Source organism: Diplotaxodon limnothrissa, linkage group LG3 (assembly GCF_057381915.1).
Source record: "Diplotaxodon limnothrissa isolate DT_005_m linkage group LG3, D_limnothrissa_male_GT1.1, whole genome shotgun sequence".
Taxonomy (NCBI): domain Eukaryota; kingdom Metazoa; phylum Chordata; class Actinopteri; order Cichliformes; family Cichlidae; genus Diplotaxodon; species Diplotaxodon limnothrissa.
In genome coordinates, this window is record NC_140598.1 from 22,569,008 (window position 1) to 22,588,524 (window position 19,517).

Consider the following 19,517-nt stretch of genomic DNA (forward strand, 5'->3'; position numbering starts at 1 on the left):
CAGGGGAATTGTAGAAAACGGGAGAGGGAAAGGGGTACACTGTATTTACAGGGTTGCACCAAAGAAGAAGAACAATGAGGAGGGGCTCTAACCATAATGAATACAAATACAGGCTTGAAGGTCCTAACAGTCAGGTATAAAGAACACATTTTGTGTAATTATAACAATATGTAATCTATGACTGGGTTACACTCACGGAGTTTACTTTATTAATTACATATAATATATACGGGCATCTTTGAGTAACAGGCGTTTTTTGCAGGCACAGGACTTTACAGATGTTCAGACAGTGACCTTGTTCTGAGCGGCTGGTTTATTACAGCGTTTATCAAGGACCTTCATCTGGTCCCTGAAGTATTCAGGCTGCTGCAGGTGGCACAGGTGAGCAGTGAAAGCAAGCTTAGGTTAGATGAAGCTCGAAAGCTGTGTTTTTACAAAGAGCCTGAACATGGCTTTTATTTCAGAGGACAAACAGAAAACAAAAGGAGGAAATAAACAAAAGCAGAGCAACAGGTTCTCAGCTAATAAAAACTTTTACAGCAGCCACAAAATAGTCGAACATCTGGGGTTAGTTTTCAGTTCCTGAACAGACTTTTGTGACCGTTTGGATGTGGTACTTCCAGCCACTAAGCTCTGCGCGTGAAGTGCTGCGAGTCTCTGAACTCCAGGTAGAGGCTGAAGAGCAGGTGCAGGGACTGGACGCGGCTGCCGTAGACGGGGATGTCGAGCAGGCTGCACACAATGTCCGCATACTGCAGCAGGTCACAGTTCAGGCGGGCGGACGGCAGCTGCAGGCGGTCCAGCAGCTCCTCGAGCTCGGTTGGCCACTCCTGCATCAGGCTGTCGATGTCAGGCATCGGTCTGCTGTACTGGACGCTCGCTGGCGGCTTGGAGCGGTGCAGCGCGCTGATGCTCTCCACCCAGCTGTCCACCGCCCGCGGGTTGCTCTGAGGGTTGGCGATGCTCGTCACCTTCTTCACCTGCAGGAAAGGAAACAATGAGGAGTGACTCTGACTTTAATGCTGAGTGTGTGTGCGTACAGATGTGTGCGTGTGTGTACAGATGTGTGTGTGTGCGTGCATACAGGTGTGTGTGTGCGTGCGTACAGGTGTGTGTGTACCTCGGTGGCGCCGTGTTGCTTGGTCTCCTCCGACAGAAACAGCGACAGCACCGTCGGGTCCGACTGCTTCACGCTGGGCTCATCCAGAACCAGCAGCCCCAGGTTGTCCGGTTTGCCATCGGCCCTCGGCACCTGTGGGATTACAACATGAGGTCACTCTGAGGTCAGAGGTCGTGCTTTCTATGCTATCAGGTGCGAATGTGTTCGAACCTTGAGGAAGGCGTCGATGTCTCCCACTGCAGGGATGAAGTCCGGGATAAACGGCTTCAGGTTGTGCTCCAGCTCAACGGACTCGGGGGTGTATCTGAGACAAACACAAAACACGGAAACTCCAGATGTGTGCGTGACAACTACGTGATTTACTGCAGGGTCTTTAACAAATAAAGTGCTTTGAGGTGACTGTTGTTGTGATTCGGTGCTTTATCAATAAACTTTGATAAGGTTTTTTTATTTTTAGCATAAACAAGCACCAGATGGTGTTAAAAAACATGAGTTGCCACATGTGTGTCTCTGCTCACCGTGTGATGTACTGGAACAGCTCTTTGATGTCGGTGCTGACGGGCAGGTTGGCGTAGTCGGCGGGATCATACAGGCCCTCCGGCGCCTTGTGGAGCTTGCTGTCCTCCTCCGATTCGTCATCTTCGGAGTCCTCATCGTCATCATCATCTTCTTCGTCATCATCCTCTTCTTCCTCTTCTGGCCGCCCCCCTCCCGGCTCCTTCCCCCTCCCATGGTCCTCGTCAAACTCGTCGCTGCTGCTGTGGGCCGACATCAGGCTGTGAACCCTCCTGCTGCTCCTCCTGAACTCCACCTGAAAGACGAAGAAACAAAACCAGGTCATGTGACCTGAGACCAACCTGGAGCATGGCAGGACTGACTCAGCTTACAGTTCAACTCTGATGGAAGGAAACTTTATTTAGTGTTTTAATAAAAACTGGGGCTCTAAAACATGATGCTCACTCAACATTACCAGATTCACTCTTCTGTCATTTCTACACAGTTTCTACACAGACGAGTTTGTGACTGGAAACACTTTGAGCTTTAAATAATGAAGAAACACGAGCAGGCGTCACGATCACCGGTTAAACCGGAGCTCTCTGCAAGGACAGGAGGAGATTACCTGGGGCTGGCTGCGGGAAGTCGGGCTGTACACGCTCGGTACCTCCTCGGCGTCCGCCACATCCAGGCTCTCGTCGTACGGCTGGTTCTTCAGCAGGCGGCCTCCTCTGTCCCGGTCAGCCCGCTCCATCGGAGCCCGGCGGGTCAGCTGCGGGCGGACACAGTAAAACCTCCATCAGAAACAACGGTTTACAGTAGCATTAGCCACCTAGCAGCAGACAGCTAACAAGAAGCCGACACCGGCGGTTTTAAGCCGATTAACCCACCTGAGACAGCACACACTCGGCATGCAGAGACAAACGACCTGCCGGCAGAGCTAAACTCAAATCTGATAAATATGTTTTAAATGTCTTACTTGTCGTCTGAGTTCAAACCAAACTCGCTTTTCGGCGTCAAAATGGCCTTTGTGGAATGTTACGTATCCTGGCAACGGGACGGGCAGGGCATCTTGGGTAGTGTAGTTAGAATCTAATGAGAGCAGAAGCTCCAGCTCCAAGGCATATTATATTATATTATATTATATTATATTATATTATATTATATTATATTATATTATATTATATTATATTATATAAAAAATAAGTGCTTTAAAGTAACTGGAAGAAAATAAAACAGTGGTGCATTTATTATTGGAGTGAAGTGAATACAGAAGAGTCAGTTCTATATTTGTTGGAATCTCATAATCTCTCAGCTCCTCTTGACTGCTGAATGGAAATCAAACAGATGGATGGCTGAGGCTCTTCTAAATCTGGAGAGTGAAAGACTGAAATAAAAATAAATAAATAAACATGTTAACAAAACTATTTTAAAACCACAAAAATCAATTCTATATAAAAAGAAAAACTATTGAGGCTCATTGTCATCAATATATTTCTGATGAACACGCAGGGAAAGGTTTCCTGAAGTGTGAAGTGACGATATTTATTCATCTGTTCTCGATAACAAAGAGTTTACACAAACAAGGCCGTCCACAGCTGTTTGTGGGGCGCCGACTCCTCTTAATATAGGTACTTGTGTTATTTTCTTATTGCGGTGTTTGTATGTTTTCCACCTACCTGAAACAATTCAGGTTCCCTGGCAGCTTTTCACAGTCTCTCAGGAGAGTCTTTAAAGATGAACAAAAACAGCAAATAATCATAAAATAATATTTCAGGCCTTTGCTTTTAGTTGTGCATTATTCTTTTTTCATGCTATCTTTTGTCTGTTAACCTTGTGTCATCTGGTGCTGTTTAAATCCTATATTAAATGAAACTGGATTGATGTTTCTCATAAATCAGCACTGGCATTGACTGATTGTAAAATCCTGAGGCAAAAACTATTCTTTCATTAAACTCTATTAAAGCGTTTGGGTCATTGCAGATTTCCTGTCGAGGTCGTTACATTTTGATGATCTTGATTTTATGTTGGTTGGAAGTCACAGCTGTGCAACCTGTATGTGTCACCACCACCACTGAACATCATCCTCATCGTTTAGTGCACCTTTATTCTTCAGTTATGCTGAACAAGTTTTTACTCCAGAAAACAAGAGGGACTCGCGCCCTGAGGACATGTTCCCAGTAGTTACCACCTCATAAGCTGTTATTTGGTTCAGAAGTCAAGAAAGAAAACCTTTATTTAGAAAGCACATCTTAATCCAGGTGCAAATGCAAGTTGTGAAACCCCACATGTAAAGCCTCACAGTAAAGCCATGAATTAAACAAGTCAGAACAGCAAACATGAAGAAAAGAACACAATAAAAAAAAATCAGTAATAAAAAGACCTAAAACTAAAACCCTAAACATCCATCCATTCACTTCCGCTTATCCTTTTCAGGGTCGCGGGGGGCGCTGGAGCTGATCCCAGCTGTCATAGGGCGAGAGGCGGGTACACCCTGGACAGGTCACCAGTCTGTCGCAGGGCCAACACATAGGGACAGACAACCATTCGCACTCACATTCACTCCAGCATTCACACCTATGGGCAATTTAGATTTTTCAATTAACCTATCCCCACAAAGTGCATGTCTTTGGATGGTGGGAGGAAGCCGAGCATCCGGGGAGAACCCACACAAACATGGGGAGAACATGCAAACTCCACACAGAAAGACCCCAGCCTGATGGTGGAATTGAACTCAGGACCTTCTAACCACCGTGTTGCCAAAAATCCTTAAACAACAAAATTAAATTGAAAATATAAAGCAGCAAAAACGATTAGAACGATAAACTTAAACTAAGAAAAGGAGTAGGAGTTAAATCAGTTAAGATCAACATTGGTCCACTAAACAGGCCTCACAAGAGTGTTTCAGTCATTTCTTTATCAAGCTGATAAAATTTAGGTTGAAAAAAATGAGCTAATATTTGGCAGAAAAAAGAAAACAGTGCTGGGTATCTGATTTCCATAATTGATTTGATCCAATCAATTTTGACTCAGACAGAAATATTATAATTTGGATCGTTTATCTGTACATATCCATATTTTTATATCTGTGTATATAATAAAATCTGACACTAGTGAGACTTCACCACAGGTGTAAACATCACAGCAGATGCCTTTGTGTCAAAGTTAAGCTGGGCATACACGGTGCAATTTATGGCCCATTTTCAGACGAGATCGACTCTTTATAAATGTGACTTTTCCTTTTGTTTTACTTAGTGCTGTCAGCATCAACTCGCTAACCGAGATTTGGGGAGTTTCGCCTTAATCGTGTGTCATGCATCATGTAGTATACATGGGGTAATGAGACGCGATTAACGCCTCATTACCCCATGTAATGGCCTAAGCCTACTTTGCTTAGGCTGCTGCCCCCGCGACCCGACCCCGGACAAAGCGGATGAAAATGGATGGATGGATGGACCAGCTCCCGATCAGCAATTGTACGGTCACATGGTTGCCACTTGTGAGGGTATCACACTATAGATGCGATGCCACGAGCCAATTTAACGCAACATCTCACACTCCGCGTGTGCAAATACAGAAACAGAAGTGAAAAAGATGAACTAGTAGAACTTTGGCAAGCCCATCCGAGCCTTTTTGATTTGGCCGTACAAAATTATCATCGCAACATCCGCGAAAGAAGTTGGATGGACATTTCTGCTCAACTGCAGCTGTGTTGTAAGTCAGTGTTTTTCATTAGCATTTTAGTTGATGTTGTTGGTGCTGTGTGTCTGTGTGAGTGAAAGACAGAGATGGAGAGAGAGGAAGAGCAAGAGACAGATTTTGTGTTATATCTTAGCTATATAATATAAGCTTTGGTAACACTTCATGTTACCAAGCTAAAATTTGGATGCACAGTGTGAGCACTCAGGTCGCAGAGCTGAGCATTAGGGTTTACAAACATAGGGTTTCTCTCCAGTGTGAACACGGAGATGCTTTTTCAGTGTACTCGAAACTGCGAAGGCTGCGACACACTCTTCACAGCTGTAGGGTTTCTCTCCTGTGTGGATGCGCTGGTGGATTTGTAGCGCCTAAAGCGTTGAAAGCTGCTCCGCACTCGTCACAGCTGTGCGGTCTCTCTCCGGTGTGAATTCTATGGTGAAGCTTTAAATTGTGTTTGGATTTATAGGTCTTGTTGCAGTCCTGGCACTGGTGCACAGTACGTCCAGTCTTCTTCTGTTTCTGAATAAACAGCAGACAGAAAGAGAGAGCGGTGACGTTAGACTCCACGAAGGAACAAAAAATAAAACACAAGCACTCAGAGAGATCTATACTAAAACTGATGTTTTATTGTGTTTTTATTAAACATTAATATAATATATCAATCTTTGTGTGTCAGTGTGAAGTTGTATGCTGTATTGACATTTCTTAAATACCTCAAACCAAGAAAGAGATCATTATGAATATTATATTATTAAATCAAGTTTGGAGCTGATCCTTCATCTTAATCAGTGTGACGCTGACCTTTGACCCAGAAGATCATATAGTTTTTTATCTTTACACTTATGACTGGAACATGAAAAAATTTGCCATTTGTTAATCTCGGCAATGAGGGAAATGATGCCCACAATAACAACAACATGCTCCCCGAGTCTGACAAGAAGCCATAAAGCGAGCAGCAGGTACACGCTCGCTTTGCTGATCTCCTAATTGTGGTCATAAATATTTTGCGTAGTTGTGAACTGAGTTTTGTAGCCTTGTAAACCAAAATATCTGAAATTTTTAGGTTTGTGCATTTATAGATGAAAATTATGAGTGTGCAAAAAAGATTTGTGTAATAAATTATTTTTGTTCAGTTCTACTTACCGATACAAAGCAAGAAACTACATGTAAAACTGCGCTCAAGTTCCCTGGCTGTGTTGGAGTTTCAACTTGCAAGCACAAATTTTGACCCAATTTTTATTCCTTTCAGCTATTTGGTCAATGTCATGTCAATCACAAGTTTAAATATCCCGTCTGCGTGCCGGAGGGGTGCTTTTGAAAGGAGCTCAGTAAAGCACCCCTCCAACTGATTGACATGACTTTGACCAATCACTTTGCAAAAACAAGTGGTTTTTTGCTTTGTACCTGTAACCAGACCTTAGCAATTTTTTTTAAAGTAACTTGTGTAAATATCTTTTACAAACACAAATTCTCATCTGTAGATGCACAAACATTTTCTGATATTTTATGTTTACAAGGGTACAAAACTCACAACTGCGCAAAATATTTATGACCACAATTAGACCCTGCTTGTGTTTGTGTTGCATACAAATGATATCACGGGATGTTCTGCTGCATTGCTATAACGACAATTAGGTGTTACTCGAGTGTAATAGAGATCGTGTCCAAATTCATGGGCTGCATCCTCCTGAGGACCCAGCCATTGCGGTCTACGTGGGCCGGGTCCTCAGAAGGTCGGGTAGGCCGGAAGTAAACGGCTGGGGAAATTGGACGGTCTAGCCTTCTGATTAGCGTCACCGCTGTCTCGGTGGAGTATAATAAACTCGGCCGTCTGCTCCTTGCTATCTAAAATATAACAGGACACTGGCGTAAATTCTCGACCATCTCACACTTCTGTTTAATCAGTTTTCTGTTTGACGCCGCGCCATGAATTCTGGGATATGGTAGGCCATGAAGGACACACCCTTCAAATTCGGGGAAAAGGAGGACGCATTTGTCGGCTGCATTCGGAGGAGTCTACGAATTTGGACAGCCTTCGGCGTGTCGCTATGACGTAATCGGTCTACAAATGCGTCCTCAGGAGGATGCAGCTCATGAATTTAGACACGACCAAAGATTGAAAATGTGACGTCATTCCAGGGTAAAACCACAAAGGATTGTGGGTACGAGTGGCAAGCGGTACTAGCGCATGTAGGCTTTCACATGAAAACAGTCACACAGCGATAAAAAGAAACACAAAAAATGGCAAGAAGCTGTTGTATTATTAACTGCAATAGTCACATGACAGCACCGGGAAGCCGACGGGTAAAGAGATTTTTTATTGGATTCCGTCGTGGAAGAGAAATTGTTCAAGCCATGTTTCCGAAATAACAAAGAGCCGACGGATGGCCTGGATTGCAGCCATTCAAAGACCAAATATAACGTCTCAGAACACTCCAGCTCACATGTTAGTCTGCTCCAAGCATTTCCACAAAGGTAAGTCTTCTGTTGTAGTTAATACATATTTTATCATAACATAATTGTTGATGTAGGTTACAAATAAGTCTTAATTTGAATTGAATTCGTTGCGCTGTGCTGCTTTGTTCACTGTGGCTTTGCGGGCTAATGTTTGTTGTGTTTTGTAGGAAAACCAGCCTACAAAATGCTGGAATGCGATCCAGACTGGGCCCCCTCTATCAACCTGGGTCATACCGAGTTTAAAGCTGCTACCACAGCGAGATTTGATCGGTTAAGAGAGAGAGCGATATCAAAACAGCCACAAAAGTCCCGCATATATGTGCCCAAGTGTTGTATTGAAACAATCAAGTGATGAATAACTGTTTTCCAGTATGTTGTTTTGCAATGTTTTTTGGTTGCATTGTTGATTTGTTTTTCACCGAAGCAGCTGATAAATAATACAGCATGATGGAATACAATGTTGCCTCTTTCTTGTAAGATTCTATGATAGAATGAAACAATAATGCCAGTTATAAATAAAGACAATGCATTGAATGAATTACAAAACACTCATTCTATTTCTATTAGATCTGAAAATGTTGTGTAATACTACAACCTGAAACGACAAATAGATGCGTTGGCCTGTACACGAGATAAAAGAAAAAAGTAACAACAGCTGTGAAGTGGAATAGTCCAAATCACAAAGTAAACTGGACCTGGGCTTGTTGCAGGGATCTGAAGTTACTAACACTTAGGACCATATACTGCATTTCCCGGACTACAACACGCACCTGAATATTAGCTAAAATCAGGGGGAAATCCTGTTTTGTACATACATTAGCCGCACCTGACTAAAAGCCGCAGGTGTTTCAATGTTGACTTACATGTCATATGTAAGAGAATATGCACAAAGGGAACTGTCAGGAAAGAGATGGCTGTTTGGAGACATCACTTTTATTAATATTTTGAAAAACAAGTTATGGGTACATATTTGCATAACTTTTTAGGTATATGTACAAGTAGCGGTAATTACAAGTACGAAACATGTACTGTGCTTCATAAATGAGTAACAAATGTAGTACATAACAATAACCTACAGCACACCAGAAAAATAGATTGGGCCTACCTTTTAGGCTCAGGTGCAGTGACACGGCTTTAACAAGAAGAAAAGTCAGTCATTCACCATCTTTCTCTTCTTCCTGCACTAAAACCACCAAAGTCCTCTTCTCCAGTGTCGGAAACGAACAGGCTCAGGATGGCTTCGTCATCCACTCTCCGCTTCTTTCCTTCATTGTCACTTTCAAAACCAGACGCAGAATTAATGATTAATGATTACCAGTGCTGGAAATGCTAGCGCTTAATGCAGTGTTTTGATTATGTTGCCACTCGTACCCACAATGCAATGCGCAAAAGTCACGTGGTCTGTCAATTTCTATGGAAAACCAGTCGAGCTAATCTGAGCAGGTTCTAATGAAAAGGCCCTTTGATTATTCATGGCTGGTGTGTGTGCCATGCCAGCCAACACACACACACATCAGCAGCTGGACCAGACTGTGACTCCATCAGAGACCTACACTGTTAGCTTTAGCACCTCCCTGAGGACATGTACTGTACCCACCTGCTTCAAAGCCTCCACCATTATCCCCCCCGAAAAAGTTGTTTCATTATTCCTGTCACGAGAAAAACGATTGGTACGATGGATCATACAATTCTTTGACTTCATTTAGAATCACAGTGATCCTCTGGACAGTGGAAGAACATATGAACAGCACAGACTGGATTCATACCCGCGACCCTCTTCTTGTACAGCACCACCATGTGGCACGTGTGCCTGTGAGTTTATCCACATCTAAGGAAGAGCTGCACATCTGCTGAGCCCTGCACGATGACCCAGTGGGGCTTCCCTGGATCATTAACATTATTGTCACTGTCATTACTTTCCCTCATGTTTAAGGCTGCACCACCCCAACACAAGAACATACATATTACTGTTTCATTGACAGCTTTAAAGGATATTTATTCGTTTATAACATTTTTTAAAATCCGTATTTTACGTTGATTTTTAAAAATAATTTAAACAGTTTATTGTGTTTATTTAAAACATTAATTTCACTGGAAATGTTTTGGATTTATTAAGAAATTATTTAAAAGCAGTGAAAATGATTTTAATGTGAGAGACCCGCTGTAGGAGATATTATTCAGTTTGCTTCGTATTTATTAGAATGTTTGGCTGTTTTATATGTTTGTTGTTAGATTTGTCGGAGTCTAGCGGGACACCTCGGGTTATCCACACCAGTTGGCAGCTGCACTGGGTCTTTGCTGTTTAACAGCAGGATGCTCTGTCGGGACTTCTGCGCTGGACTGAATCAGAGGGCTGAACAGCAGAGAAAAGGCTTCTAAACATTTCCACTGGAGAAACACGTGTTACAGGCATAGACCACGGATGAAGCCTCAGTGAGAAAAAACCTTTTTGACTTGAAAAATGTCTTTTTTAAGAGTAATCTGGCCAAGAGGACAGCTGAAATTGCAACAATGGTTCTGTAAACATATTTTAAGTGGACAAAAGGGAGCTGATTGATTATAATGTAAGTACAATGACACAGTAATAAAGATACTTGAGAAACAGGTAATTTTTTAAATTTTATATATAACCCCCTCTGTAATACCTGTTCACAAAAGTTTATTTAAATCAAATCAAATCAAATCACTTTTATTGTCACATCACATGTGCAGGTACATTGGTACAGCACATGTGAGTGAAATTCTTGTGTGCGAGCTTCACAAGCAACAGAGTTGTGCAAAATACAATAATGTAAACAAGCAAAATACAAGAATGGCTACATCTGAAACTAATAATTTAGCAACATACTTAAAGATATTACACATAAAAAACACACGGAAACAGTGGAAATCATTTTTTTTTGCAGGCAATCACTTTTTGCCACAACACCGTCTACGAGCCAGTCACGGATCCCAGAACAGCCAGCGGTTTCCTGACTAAGGTTCAGAGCCGCGGAGGCAAAAACCGGCAGATACTCGTGTATTCTTCTACCCACACCGAGAAGGATCAGATATAAACCCACGCGTCCTGCTTACTGACCTGGGCTCCTGAGGAGGAGGTGGGGGCTCCAGCAGTCCGCTGCTCCAGCTCCTGGTTCTCCTGCATCACTACAGTGTGAATCCACCAGCAGCGCACACGGTCTGTGACTGGAAAGCACACCGGACAGCTGATATCTCCTGCGCGTTCTCGCGAACTCACCAAAAAGCGCGTGCAGGAGAATTAAGAGCCGCCCGTTCAAGTGATAAAGTCGCAGATCTCGCGGTATTTGCAGCACTGTACTCCAGGGACGATTTTAGCCCATTCTTGGGGGTGCTTCAGAGACAGTGCATGAACTCAATAAAAAGTAATTGCGTAGTATAGGTTCTATTAAAATCCAGCTTCCCTTTATGGTTTGATGGAAAATTGGTTAAACCATTGCTCAACTTATGACTGGATGACAGCAGATAATTCTGGTGAAAAGGAAACTGACCCTGTAAGCACTTTGCAGCTGAGTCGAGGGCTCGTGGAAATAAGGCCATGAGGAGTCCAGTGTGAGTACGCGTGCAGCCTGACATTTGGGACATCTGACAGACTCATTAGTGTAACTCAGGGTGTGAGCAGCAACTCCTGTATAGTAGACATAAGAAAGTAGTGGTTAGTGCTTTTTTTTTTTAGCCGAGACTCCTGGGCTCATTCCTCATGCTTTGATGGTTTTCTTTGATCCAAAAACAGGTTAGTTTAACCGCCACTGCTGGGCTGTGTGGAACAAAGTGAGTTAGCACAATTTAAATAAATAAAAAATATTGGTCTATTAAATGACTGGCAGCTAGACCATCGCCGGCTTAAAAACAGACGATCTATACTGTCAACAAACAACTCTTCATCTGCATTTTTTCAGAATAAATTGTTTTCTATTTTGTGCACCGGAGTACACCGCTCTACAGATGAAACTCGAAAAGTGGGATAAATCAACACACACACACACACACACACACACACACACACACACACACACACACACACACACACAGGATGGAGATGGAGATGATAACTTGACATTCATTAGGGAGGAGCTCACTGAGTGTAAGCATAGATAGGAGGAATTCCTCCTTCTCATTCATCTGCACTGTGCATCGTGTCAAAAATGTCCATATCTGTCCTTGTAAAAGTAGCTCTAAAAATGAAGTCAAAGGAGCTTGCAAAGAAAAGCGAAGAAAAATGAAGAAAAACTCTTTTTCTTTCTCTCACTTAATAAATAATAATTCTTAATAAATCTAAATCCACTATTGTAAAAAGAACGAAATAGCCCTCAGTCTTTGCCAAAAAATGTTTACATTTGTAGACCTCTACTCACCAACTGCTGCGATCATTCGGTCTCTATACAGCCGAATGCACTCGGATCTCCACTGACTCATCACAAAATCTGCTGAACTCTCCTCAACCATGCCCCCCCAGCAACGACCCCCTCCCTCTCTGGACAAACATAAATCTTTTTTCACACCAGATGCAATTCGTCAAGCGTCTGGATTCAATTAGTCACGTTTCTCACCTCTAGGAGTACTTCCGGTAAAGTATTATCCACCATTGTCCTTATCTTGGACAACATCTGCCTCTCAGACACCACCCTAACTGAGTCCAGCTCCATCCGCACAACATTGCTGGCCTCGCAGATGAGTTCATTCAGTCTGTTGACATCTGTGACCCTCGACCTGACCCTCCTCCCAGCATGCAACAGCATGGAGGATTGCACTGACCACAACAGACTCACAGAAAATCCTGAGGATAAACCAACAACGAATACAAAACCCATTAACTATCTATTAGCTGCTTTTTCCCTAAAACACAATCAGGCGAGAGAAATAGTCCACTTTGTGAATGCTGAAGGAGATTTCTTCCATCTTATTAGTACAAAAGGTTGTTCTTAGTAAAACCTGTGCTTTTGTAACATTGAGGATGGGGAGAGCTGGAGGCTGCATGCCCGGATGGAAAGCTTTATTACATTTTATTTACATTTGTTTAATTCAAAAAAGGAAAATTTAGATAAAAAGGAAAGTTAGATTTACAAATGTGCAACCTGAGCGTGAGACTATCACACACTCAGAAGGATCCCAGAGAAAAGTTAAACTGTGTCTTCACACAGCAGCCAGAGTGTGTAATATGACAATTTCTCTGACTCACAGGATGACCCCCGGCCACGATCTCGAACTCCTCCCAGACTCTATAAAGTCATTTAAGAGACACAGGCTCCACTGAGAGCCTGGGGGACGGTTTTGATCTGACCAAGCAGCCAAATTTACGGCCTTCTGATGAGTGAAGACTGCAGTTTTTGAAACCACCAGCTCTGCAGACACTAGAAAAATCCGCAAATCCGTACCAGCTGCCCTGTGATCCAGTGTTTCTGGTCCCCTCATCACATCCATGCTTTTTCTTCCACTTAAAACATCGCTCTTTTGTGAACACTTTTCTAAGTATATTATACTTTTAAAATGTGGCACATGTAATGTGATCATCAAAGAACATGATCTTTAAGAAAATCGTTAATCATATGAAAGCATTTCATATTTTGATGAAACTTTTATAATGTTTTTCTTACACTGTGTGTAATTTTTATAGAAACCTTGTTCATTGTATGAATGTGTAATTAATTATCTTTTTATCTATAATAAAATGTTTAATCTTGCATTTTTGTACTTTGTGGTTATTGAATAAAAATGAGTCACACATAGCACTGATAAACGCAGACGACTGAAAGAAATGTTTGATGGAAAATTAAACATGTGTTGTCACCAGTGTTTAAATAAAAAAGTCTTGAGTCTGTATGTAAAACATGAAAAACTCCATAGCAGTGATACTTGTTCTTAGGTGCACTTATTCTTTGTTATGGCACGTTACTGCTCCAATAAAACAAGAAGATCTCATATTAAAGGACATTTTTTGGCCATCCTGTGTTCTCATTTGCTGTATTCTCTTAATATATTAGAGCTATTTTCGGGGACAATAATACTTATGTTTTCAATGAGGTTGTGATCTTAAAGTCAGTCTCATGATTTTAGAGTAATGTGCAACAATTGTAATGTCATTTAAGTTGTTCTTGTGTGTGACTGCACACTGCCGTGAGAGGACCTCTTAGTAAGCTGCACAGCAGAAGTTTCAGTTCAGGTTTATCTATACATTACCAAATTACAACAATAGGCACCTGGAAGTGAGACTGTTAGTCTCACAAATGGTGCAAACTGCAGAGAAAAGCATCAGTGTGGGAGTCAAAAAAGGGGCAGCTTGACCAGTGAGGAACAACATATAATTGTTTGTAGTGATGTGTCGGTCGCAAACGAAATGGCTTTTAGAGCCGGCTCTTTGAAGTGAACGACACGAGCCGGCTCCTTATTGCGAGCCGTTGGGTTTTCTTTTTTCCTTTCTCTCACCCTCTCTTGCACTTTTTTCCCGCTTCACTCCGCATGCGAGCCTTGTGCTTTACGCTGGGCAGAGGGGGGAGGGGCGGTAGTTACACTCGCAGTAGCACAGGAACAGAGCGGGAGGGAGAGAGAAAGAGCCAGGGACAACAACGTCACATTAGAAAGGTATAGTAATCATCCACAACTATTTTCAGTTGCAGATGATAAAGGATTCAGAAAGTTTATTCATGCAGGCCCATATGACAGAGAATGTGCATGTTCTTTTTGTTTTCATATTTTAATTTATATTTAATTGTGTTGTGGTTTGCAGTGTTTTGTGTTGTTTCACTTAAAATTTCCTTAAAAGAAAAAAGCTGAAAATTTAAATAGTTAAAAGTTGAAATGTGACTAGTTGGTTTTAGTATTATATGATTTATTTATTACATTTTATGTGGAGTGAATAAATAAAAGTATATTTATGGTGGCCCCTAGAGACAGAGCACATACAAACTTCAAAACACGTACAAAACACAACAGAAGTGCTCCAGGATGCTAGGGGCAGTGTTGAGCTTTTGTTACTTAGTGGCTACACAAGCCAGGAAGTACCAACGACCGGATTTGGTGTGTGGTAGTAACAAGTAAATGAACTTTTTTTTTTTAAATTATTTGAATGTATATGAGTGTTTGTGTATAAATACACAAACAATACACACATGCTTTCAATTGAGTAATTTAAGTGATCTAGGTAGCTCTGTTAAGAAAGTTCAGTTAACGCCGGTTCGGAGCCGAAAGTGCCGGCTCTCTAAAAACAGCCGGAAATCCCATCACTAATTGTTTGAAACAACCAAACAAAACATTAAAACATTATTTATTTACTTATTTTTTAGCTCCAGTGCCGAACAAACATGTGAAAACATCTGTGTTGAAAAACAGTAAAGAAGCAAACCAGCCTGGAAATCTTAGATATTTTCTTTATAAGCAAAAGCAGTAAATTCATTTCCAAGCCTTTTAGAGTTTAAGATTTTTATTATCAAATGTACAGATTACTGCCGAGAGATAAAAAGCTCATCTGGATACGTGTGAATGTTAAAAACTGTTTCCAGAGACAGATATTTAATATGCATTTTTTCTTTGAATCTGCCCACACACTGGTTCACTTCATTCATGCTAAAGCTAAATGCTAGCAACACTGACACCTGTGTGTTTGTGCTGAGTTCAGCCTCATGTTGATATCTGAGCACAGAAGAAGTCCTGCGGTTCATGAGGACGGGGATCCATGATACTGGTTTCACTAATCGGACTCTCAAAACAAAAGCAAATCTCGTCATTTTATAAAATGCTGTACGTTGCCTTACATCACTGGTGTTGATGTAGTGATGTCCAGCTGCTCCCTGCTGCTCTCGCTCTCCTCATTTGCTTGTTGGATGTTGGTCCTCCTGGACGCCTTTCTCACCTGAGCTCGAAAAGTCTTACAGAGGAAAAAGTAAACAACAGGGTCCAGACAGACGTTGAAAACTGACACCATGGCGGCCGCCTCCTGCAGGTAGTACAAAACTCGACCCACAGAGCAGCTGTTCGAAAGAAACACAAAGGGAAGACGAACCAGGTGATAGGGGACAAAGCAAACGCAGAAGATGCTGACCAGCACCAACATGTTCCTGCGAGACTTCACCAGCTTCTCAGAGCCAGAGGAGGCCAGCTGCCTCTGCTGTGCCTGCAACACCTTGCGGGAGATGCTGTAGTAGAAGAAGACCAGGCATATGAAGACTAAGAGGACAATGATTGCAGAGAAGGTGTGGAGGATTTTGTACAGCAGGCTGACTGATGAACTAAAGGAATCAACACAGTAATTAGAGGTCAAAGGTTCCTTGGAGCTGATAAAAAAGCTGATAAAAGTGATTGTTGGAGCCAGGAGAATAACCCAGGTGATGACAGAGATGATTCTTGCAGTTCGTACTGTTCGTACAGTTCCTGAAGGATGTACGATTTTCCGATACCTGCAGACAGAAGAGGAAGGAGGCAGAATACAACTTCACTAATCACAACAGTGCCAAAACTGCAAAAGTAAATACTGAGCCAGAAAAAGGTACATTCATGCTTTTGTGAGGAGCACAGGGTGTGTACTTAACCACTTAATCTAGTTTTTACGTTAAAGGTTTCTTTTTCTTTCTTTTTTCCCTTTTTTTCTCTCTTTTTTTTTTCTTTGTCTCTTCTCTTCTTTCTTTTTCTCTTTGCCCTCATCTTCACCAAAGGAAAAGCAGGGGTCAGTTTAAAGCCCTGGTAGCTTTCAACCTCTGGACCTCCACAGCGATTAAATAGGAAGCCATTACTTCAAACAAATTATAAGCTTCATAAGCCAAGAAAAGGTTAAATTAGAGGCCCCTCTAATTTAACGTTAAAGGTTTCTTACCTATTGGCAGCGATGTACGCCATAAATATGATGCTGGCGTACATGTTGAGGAAAAAAGCAGAAGCTCCAACTGTGCAGTGAAGCAGCTGAACCATGGCAGAGCTGCTGATGTAGTGGGCGATGCGCAGTGGCAGAGAGAGGCAGAGCATGAAGTCAGCAGCTGTCAGGTTCTTCAGGTAGACCATCAAGCTGCTGGATGCCTGCTGCCGAGCCCGACAACAGTAAAACTTCATGATGAAGCCATTGAGGGGTAAACCCACCTGTAGAGACACAGAGAGGACGAGAGAACAGGACGTTTGTAGATGCACAGAGAACCTTAAACCAGTTCCTTAAAAAAAACCACAATCTGATTATTTGAAACTTACCAGAAACACCAGACTGTAGACCAGCATAAAGAAAGGGTTGGCTGATGTGTCGACATTACCACAGTTCTGGTCCAAAGACAGTGTTTCATTTTTGGGGTGAACCATGTTTCTGGTGCTGGAAAAAAAAACACTTTAAAAAAACAGTCTTTTAAACTGAATTTATAGGTTCATTTTTTAAAATGATTCACTCTTAATTTGTTGTGTTAAATTAATGTTGGAACAATTTTAGATATTGTGCTACAGGTTACAGTCTGCAGTTGTGGAAGGAAGCATACAATAGCTTTAAACCAGACTGTTCTGTTCTATTAAAATGCGAGATTTCACACCTTTAAATGTTCATTTCAGATATGATCAATTGCAAGTTTCTGTTTTTAGAGTTTAGCAAGATGCTTCTGCTTTTTGAGCATAGCTCATACACACACGTTAAGTTCATTGAAAGGTCGTATGTCTATGTATGGTATGGCTGGAAACGCACAGACACACATGCACCTACACACATTCTGTACATTAGTACCTTAGTTGTGGAAGGAAGCATTCATTAGTAAAGATAAGTCAACACTCTCATGAATCTTATGACAATCCATTAAGCACAAGCTGAAGCAGTGAGCTGTAGGCAGAACCTGGACTCATCGCTGAACATAACGTTCCTCTATATGTTCACGTTCCAGTGCACATGGTACTGACACCAGGCCTGACGGTGAAGGGCAGTCATGGCAGGCCTCCTGGACTCCAATGAGCTTGGATATCAAGTTAAAGGAATTTACTCGAATTGCCTGCAAGTTTATATATTTCAATGTTTTGTTTTGCTGTTTTAATTCCTTTAAAGAATGAAATGTGCAATATAAGTAAAATTGACTTTGACATTGAAATTATCACGATGACTGTGTGGCAGGCAGAGCTAGGCCCCAATAGCAGGACTTGGAAACAAAGGGAGTGAACTAAAAGAGGCAGCTTTAATTACTCTAATACTGAACGCTAAAGCACAAACATACAAAGCTAAAAAAAATAGAAACTAGAAACACTTAACTTAAATACAGGCAGGATAACGAGAGGGTGGGAAACGAGAGGGTACACACTGGGACCAGAGAGAAACTAATTACTTGGAACAGATGAACTTTGAGGTTGCATGCTCAGTTAACTAAAAGTATTTTTTATCATGATGCTGGATTGACATCTCTTGAACGCTGAACTCAGCTGTGTTATTAATCATTGATTGTTTTTGCTCCACATGTCAGGAACTATTAAAAATGATAATTGTCATTTTTTAAAATCAGCAGAAGCACAAAAGATGTGAGTCTGAGAATCCAGCTGGACCTGCAGTTTTTTGTGATGATGAAAAGTTACTTCTGTTGTTATGTCTTCCAGGTTAAATTGTAAACCATATCCAAGATGGCGCCGCGTATGGATGCCCTGGTGCTTCAGTGCATTACTTCTGTCTTGTTTTTGTGCATAACTTCTGTGTCTGGGCACTCCTCTGGATATTCTTACACCAGAGAAGAGCTTCTTAACTACAGGACTACAACACCTGTGGATTTACTTCCAATATTTGTCGCATCTGCGGCAGATTTACTGCAGACTCTGATCAGGAAAGTGAGACGCCGAAAGAGAGGTAAGCGAGCCGGTGCACTCGTGCGTATGAGGAAACGCGGACTGTGAACTGCTCTTCCTGGGATCTTCCTTTCCAATGTACGCTCACTCAGGAATAAGATAGACGAGCTGGACCTGATGAGAAGCATGAACAGAGACTTTGCCTCCTCCTGTGTCTTATGTTTTACGGAGTCGTGGCTCTGTGAGGACATCCCGGACAGCGCGCTCAAGCTGGAGGGCTTTCATCTGCTGCGCGCGGACCGGCAGGCCGCTCTCTCCGGTAAAACCAAAGGTGGAGGTGTCTGCTTCTACATCAATAGTGGCTGGTGCACAGATGTAACAGTGATTGCTCAGCACTGCTCTTCCTCTCTGGAATACCTTTTTATTCACTGCAAACCGTTTTATTCTCCGCGGGAGTTTGCTTCATTTATCCTGGCCGCTGTTTACATCCCGCCAGATGCGGATGCGCAGGCAGCTCAGTGCGCACTCGCGGAGCAGATACTGCACATGGAGCGGACATTCCTGGACTCCCTCATTATTGCTCTTGGGGACTTTAACAAAGCCAATCTGAGCCATGAGCTTCCCAAATACAAGCAGTATATTAAATGCCCGACCAGAGAGGAGAGGACATTAGACCACTGTTACAGCACGATCAGCGGGGCCTATCGTGCGGTGCCCCGCGCTTCACTCGGACTTTCTGACCACGTCATGATCCACCTAATCCCCGCGTACAGACAGAGGCTGAAGCTCTCCAAACCTGTCGTGAGGACCAAAAAACTGTGGAGCAACGAGGCTGTGGAGGAGCTTCGCACGTGTTTGGAGTCTACAGACTGGGACACAATGAAGGCTGCTTCTAACAGCTTGGACGAGTTTACGGACACTGTCACCTCCTATATCCACTTCTGTGAGGACAGCATTGTGCCATTACGCACCAGGGTGAGTTATAACAATGACAAACCCTGGTTTACTGCTA

General features: G+C 42.4%; 2 protein-coding genes across 2 annotated transcripts in view; both read right to left on the reverse strand.

The window, feature by feature from the left end:
- Positions 1-522: 522 nt before the first annotated feature.
- On the reverse strand, positions 523-2,652 carry ift46 (intraflagellar transport 46 homolog (Chlamydomonas)). Its single transcript, XM_085344041.1, has 6 exons — positions 2,595-2,652; positions 2,241-2,387; positions 1,639-1,931; positions 1,331-1,424; positions 1,121-1,252; positions 523-980 (listed from the first exon to the last, which is right to left on the reverse strand). The coding sequence occupies exons 2-6, from the start codon at positions 2,367-2,369 to the stop codon at positions 627-629; spliced, it is 1,002 nt and encodes a 333-aa protein (XP_085200167.1). The 5' UTR covers positions 2,370-2,387; positions 2,595-2,652; the 3' UTR covers positions 523-626.
- Positions 2,653-15,533: 12,881 nt separating this feature from the next.
- The window catches only part of LOC146634967 (P2Y purinoceptor 14-like), a 28,782-nt gene continuing 24,798 nt past the window's right edge, over positions 15,534-19,517 (reverse strand). Inside the window, exons 2-4 of the mRNA XM_085344102.1 lie at positions 16,958-17,072; positions 16,593-16,852; positions 15,534-16,179 (exon numbers count right to left, since the gene is read on the reverse strand). Of these exons, the coding sequence (XP_085200228.1) occupies positions 15,534-16,179; positions 16,593-16,852; positions 16,958-17,062 (1,011 nt within the window). The 5' untranslated portion in view covers positions 17,063-17,072. The remainder of the gene's footprint in view (positions 16,180-16,592; positions 16,853-16,957; positions 17,073-19,517) is intronic.

Bases quoted from the DNA above. Each gene is read 5' to 3' on its own strand.
- ift46 (XM_085344041.1), bottom strand. From the start codon at position 2,369: ATGGAGCGGGCTGACCGGGACAGAGGAGGCCGCCTGCTGAAGAACCAG. The intron at 1,425-1,638 runs GTGAGCAGAGAC...TGTTTGTCTCAG, and splicing joins CTGTTCCAGTACATCACACG to ATACACCCCCGAGTCCGTTG. The intron at 981-1,120 runs GTACACACACAC...CCTTTCCTGCAG, and splicing joins AGCAACACGGCGCCACCGAG to GTGAAGAAGGTGACGAGCAT.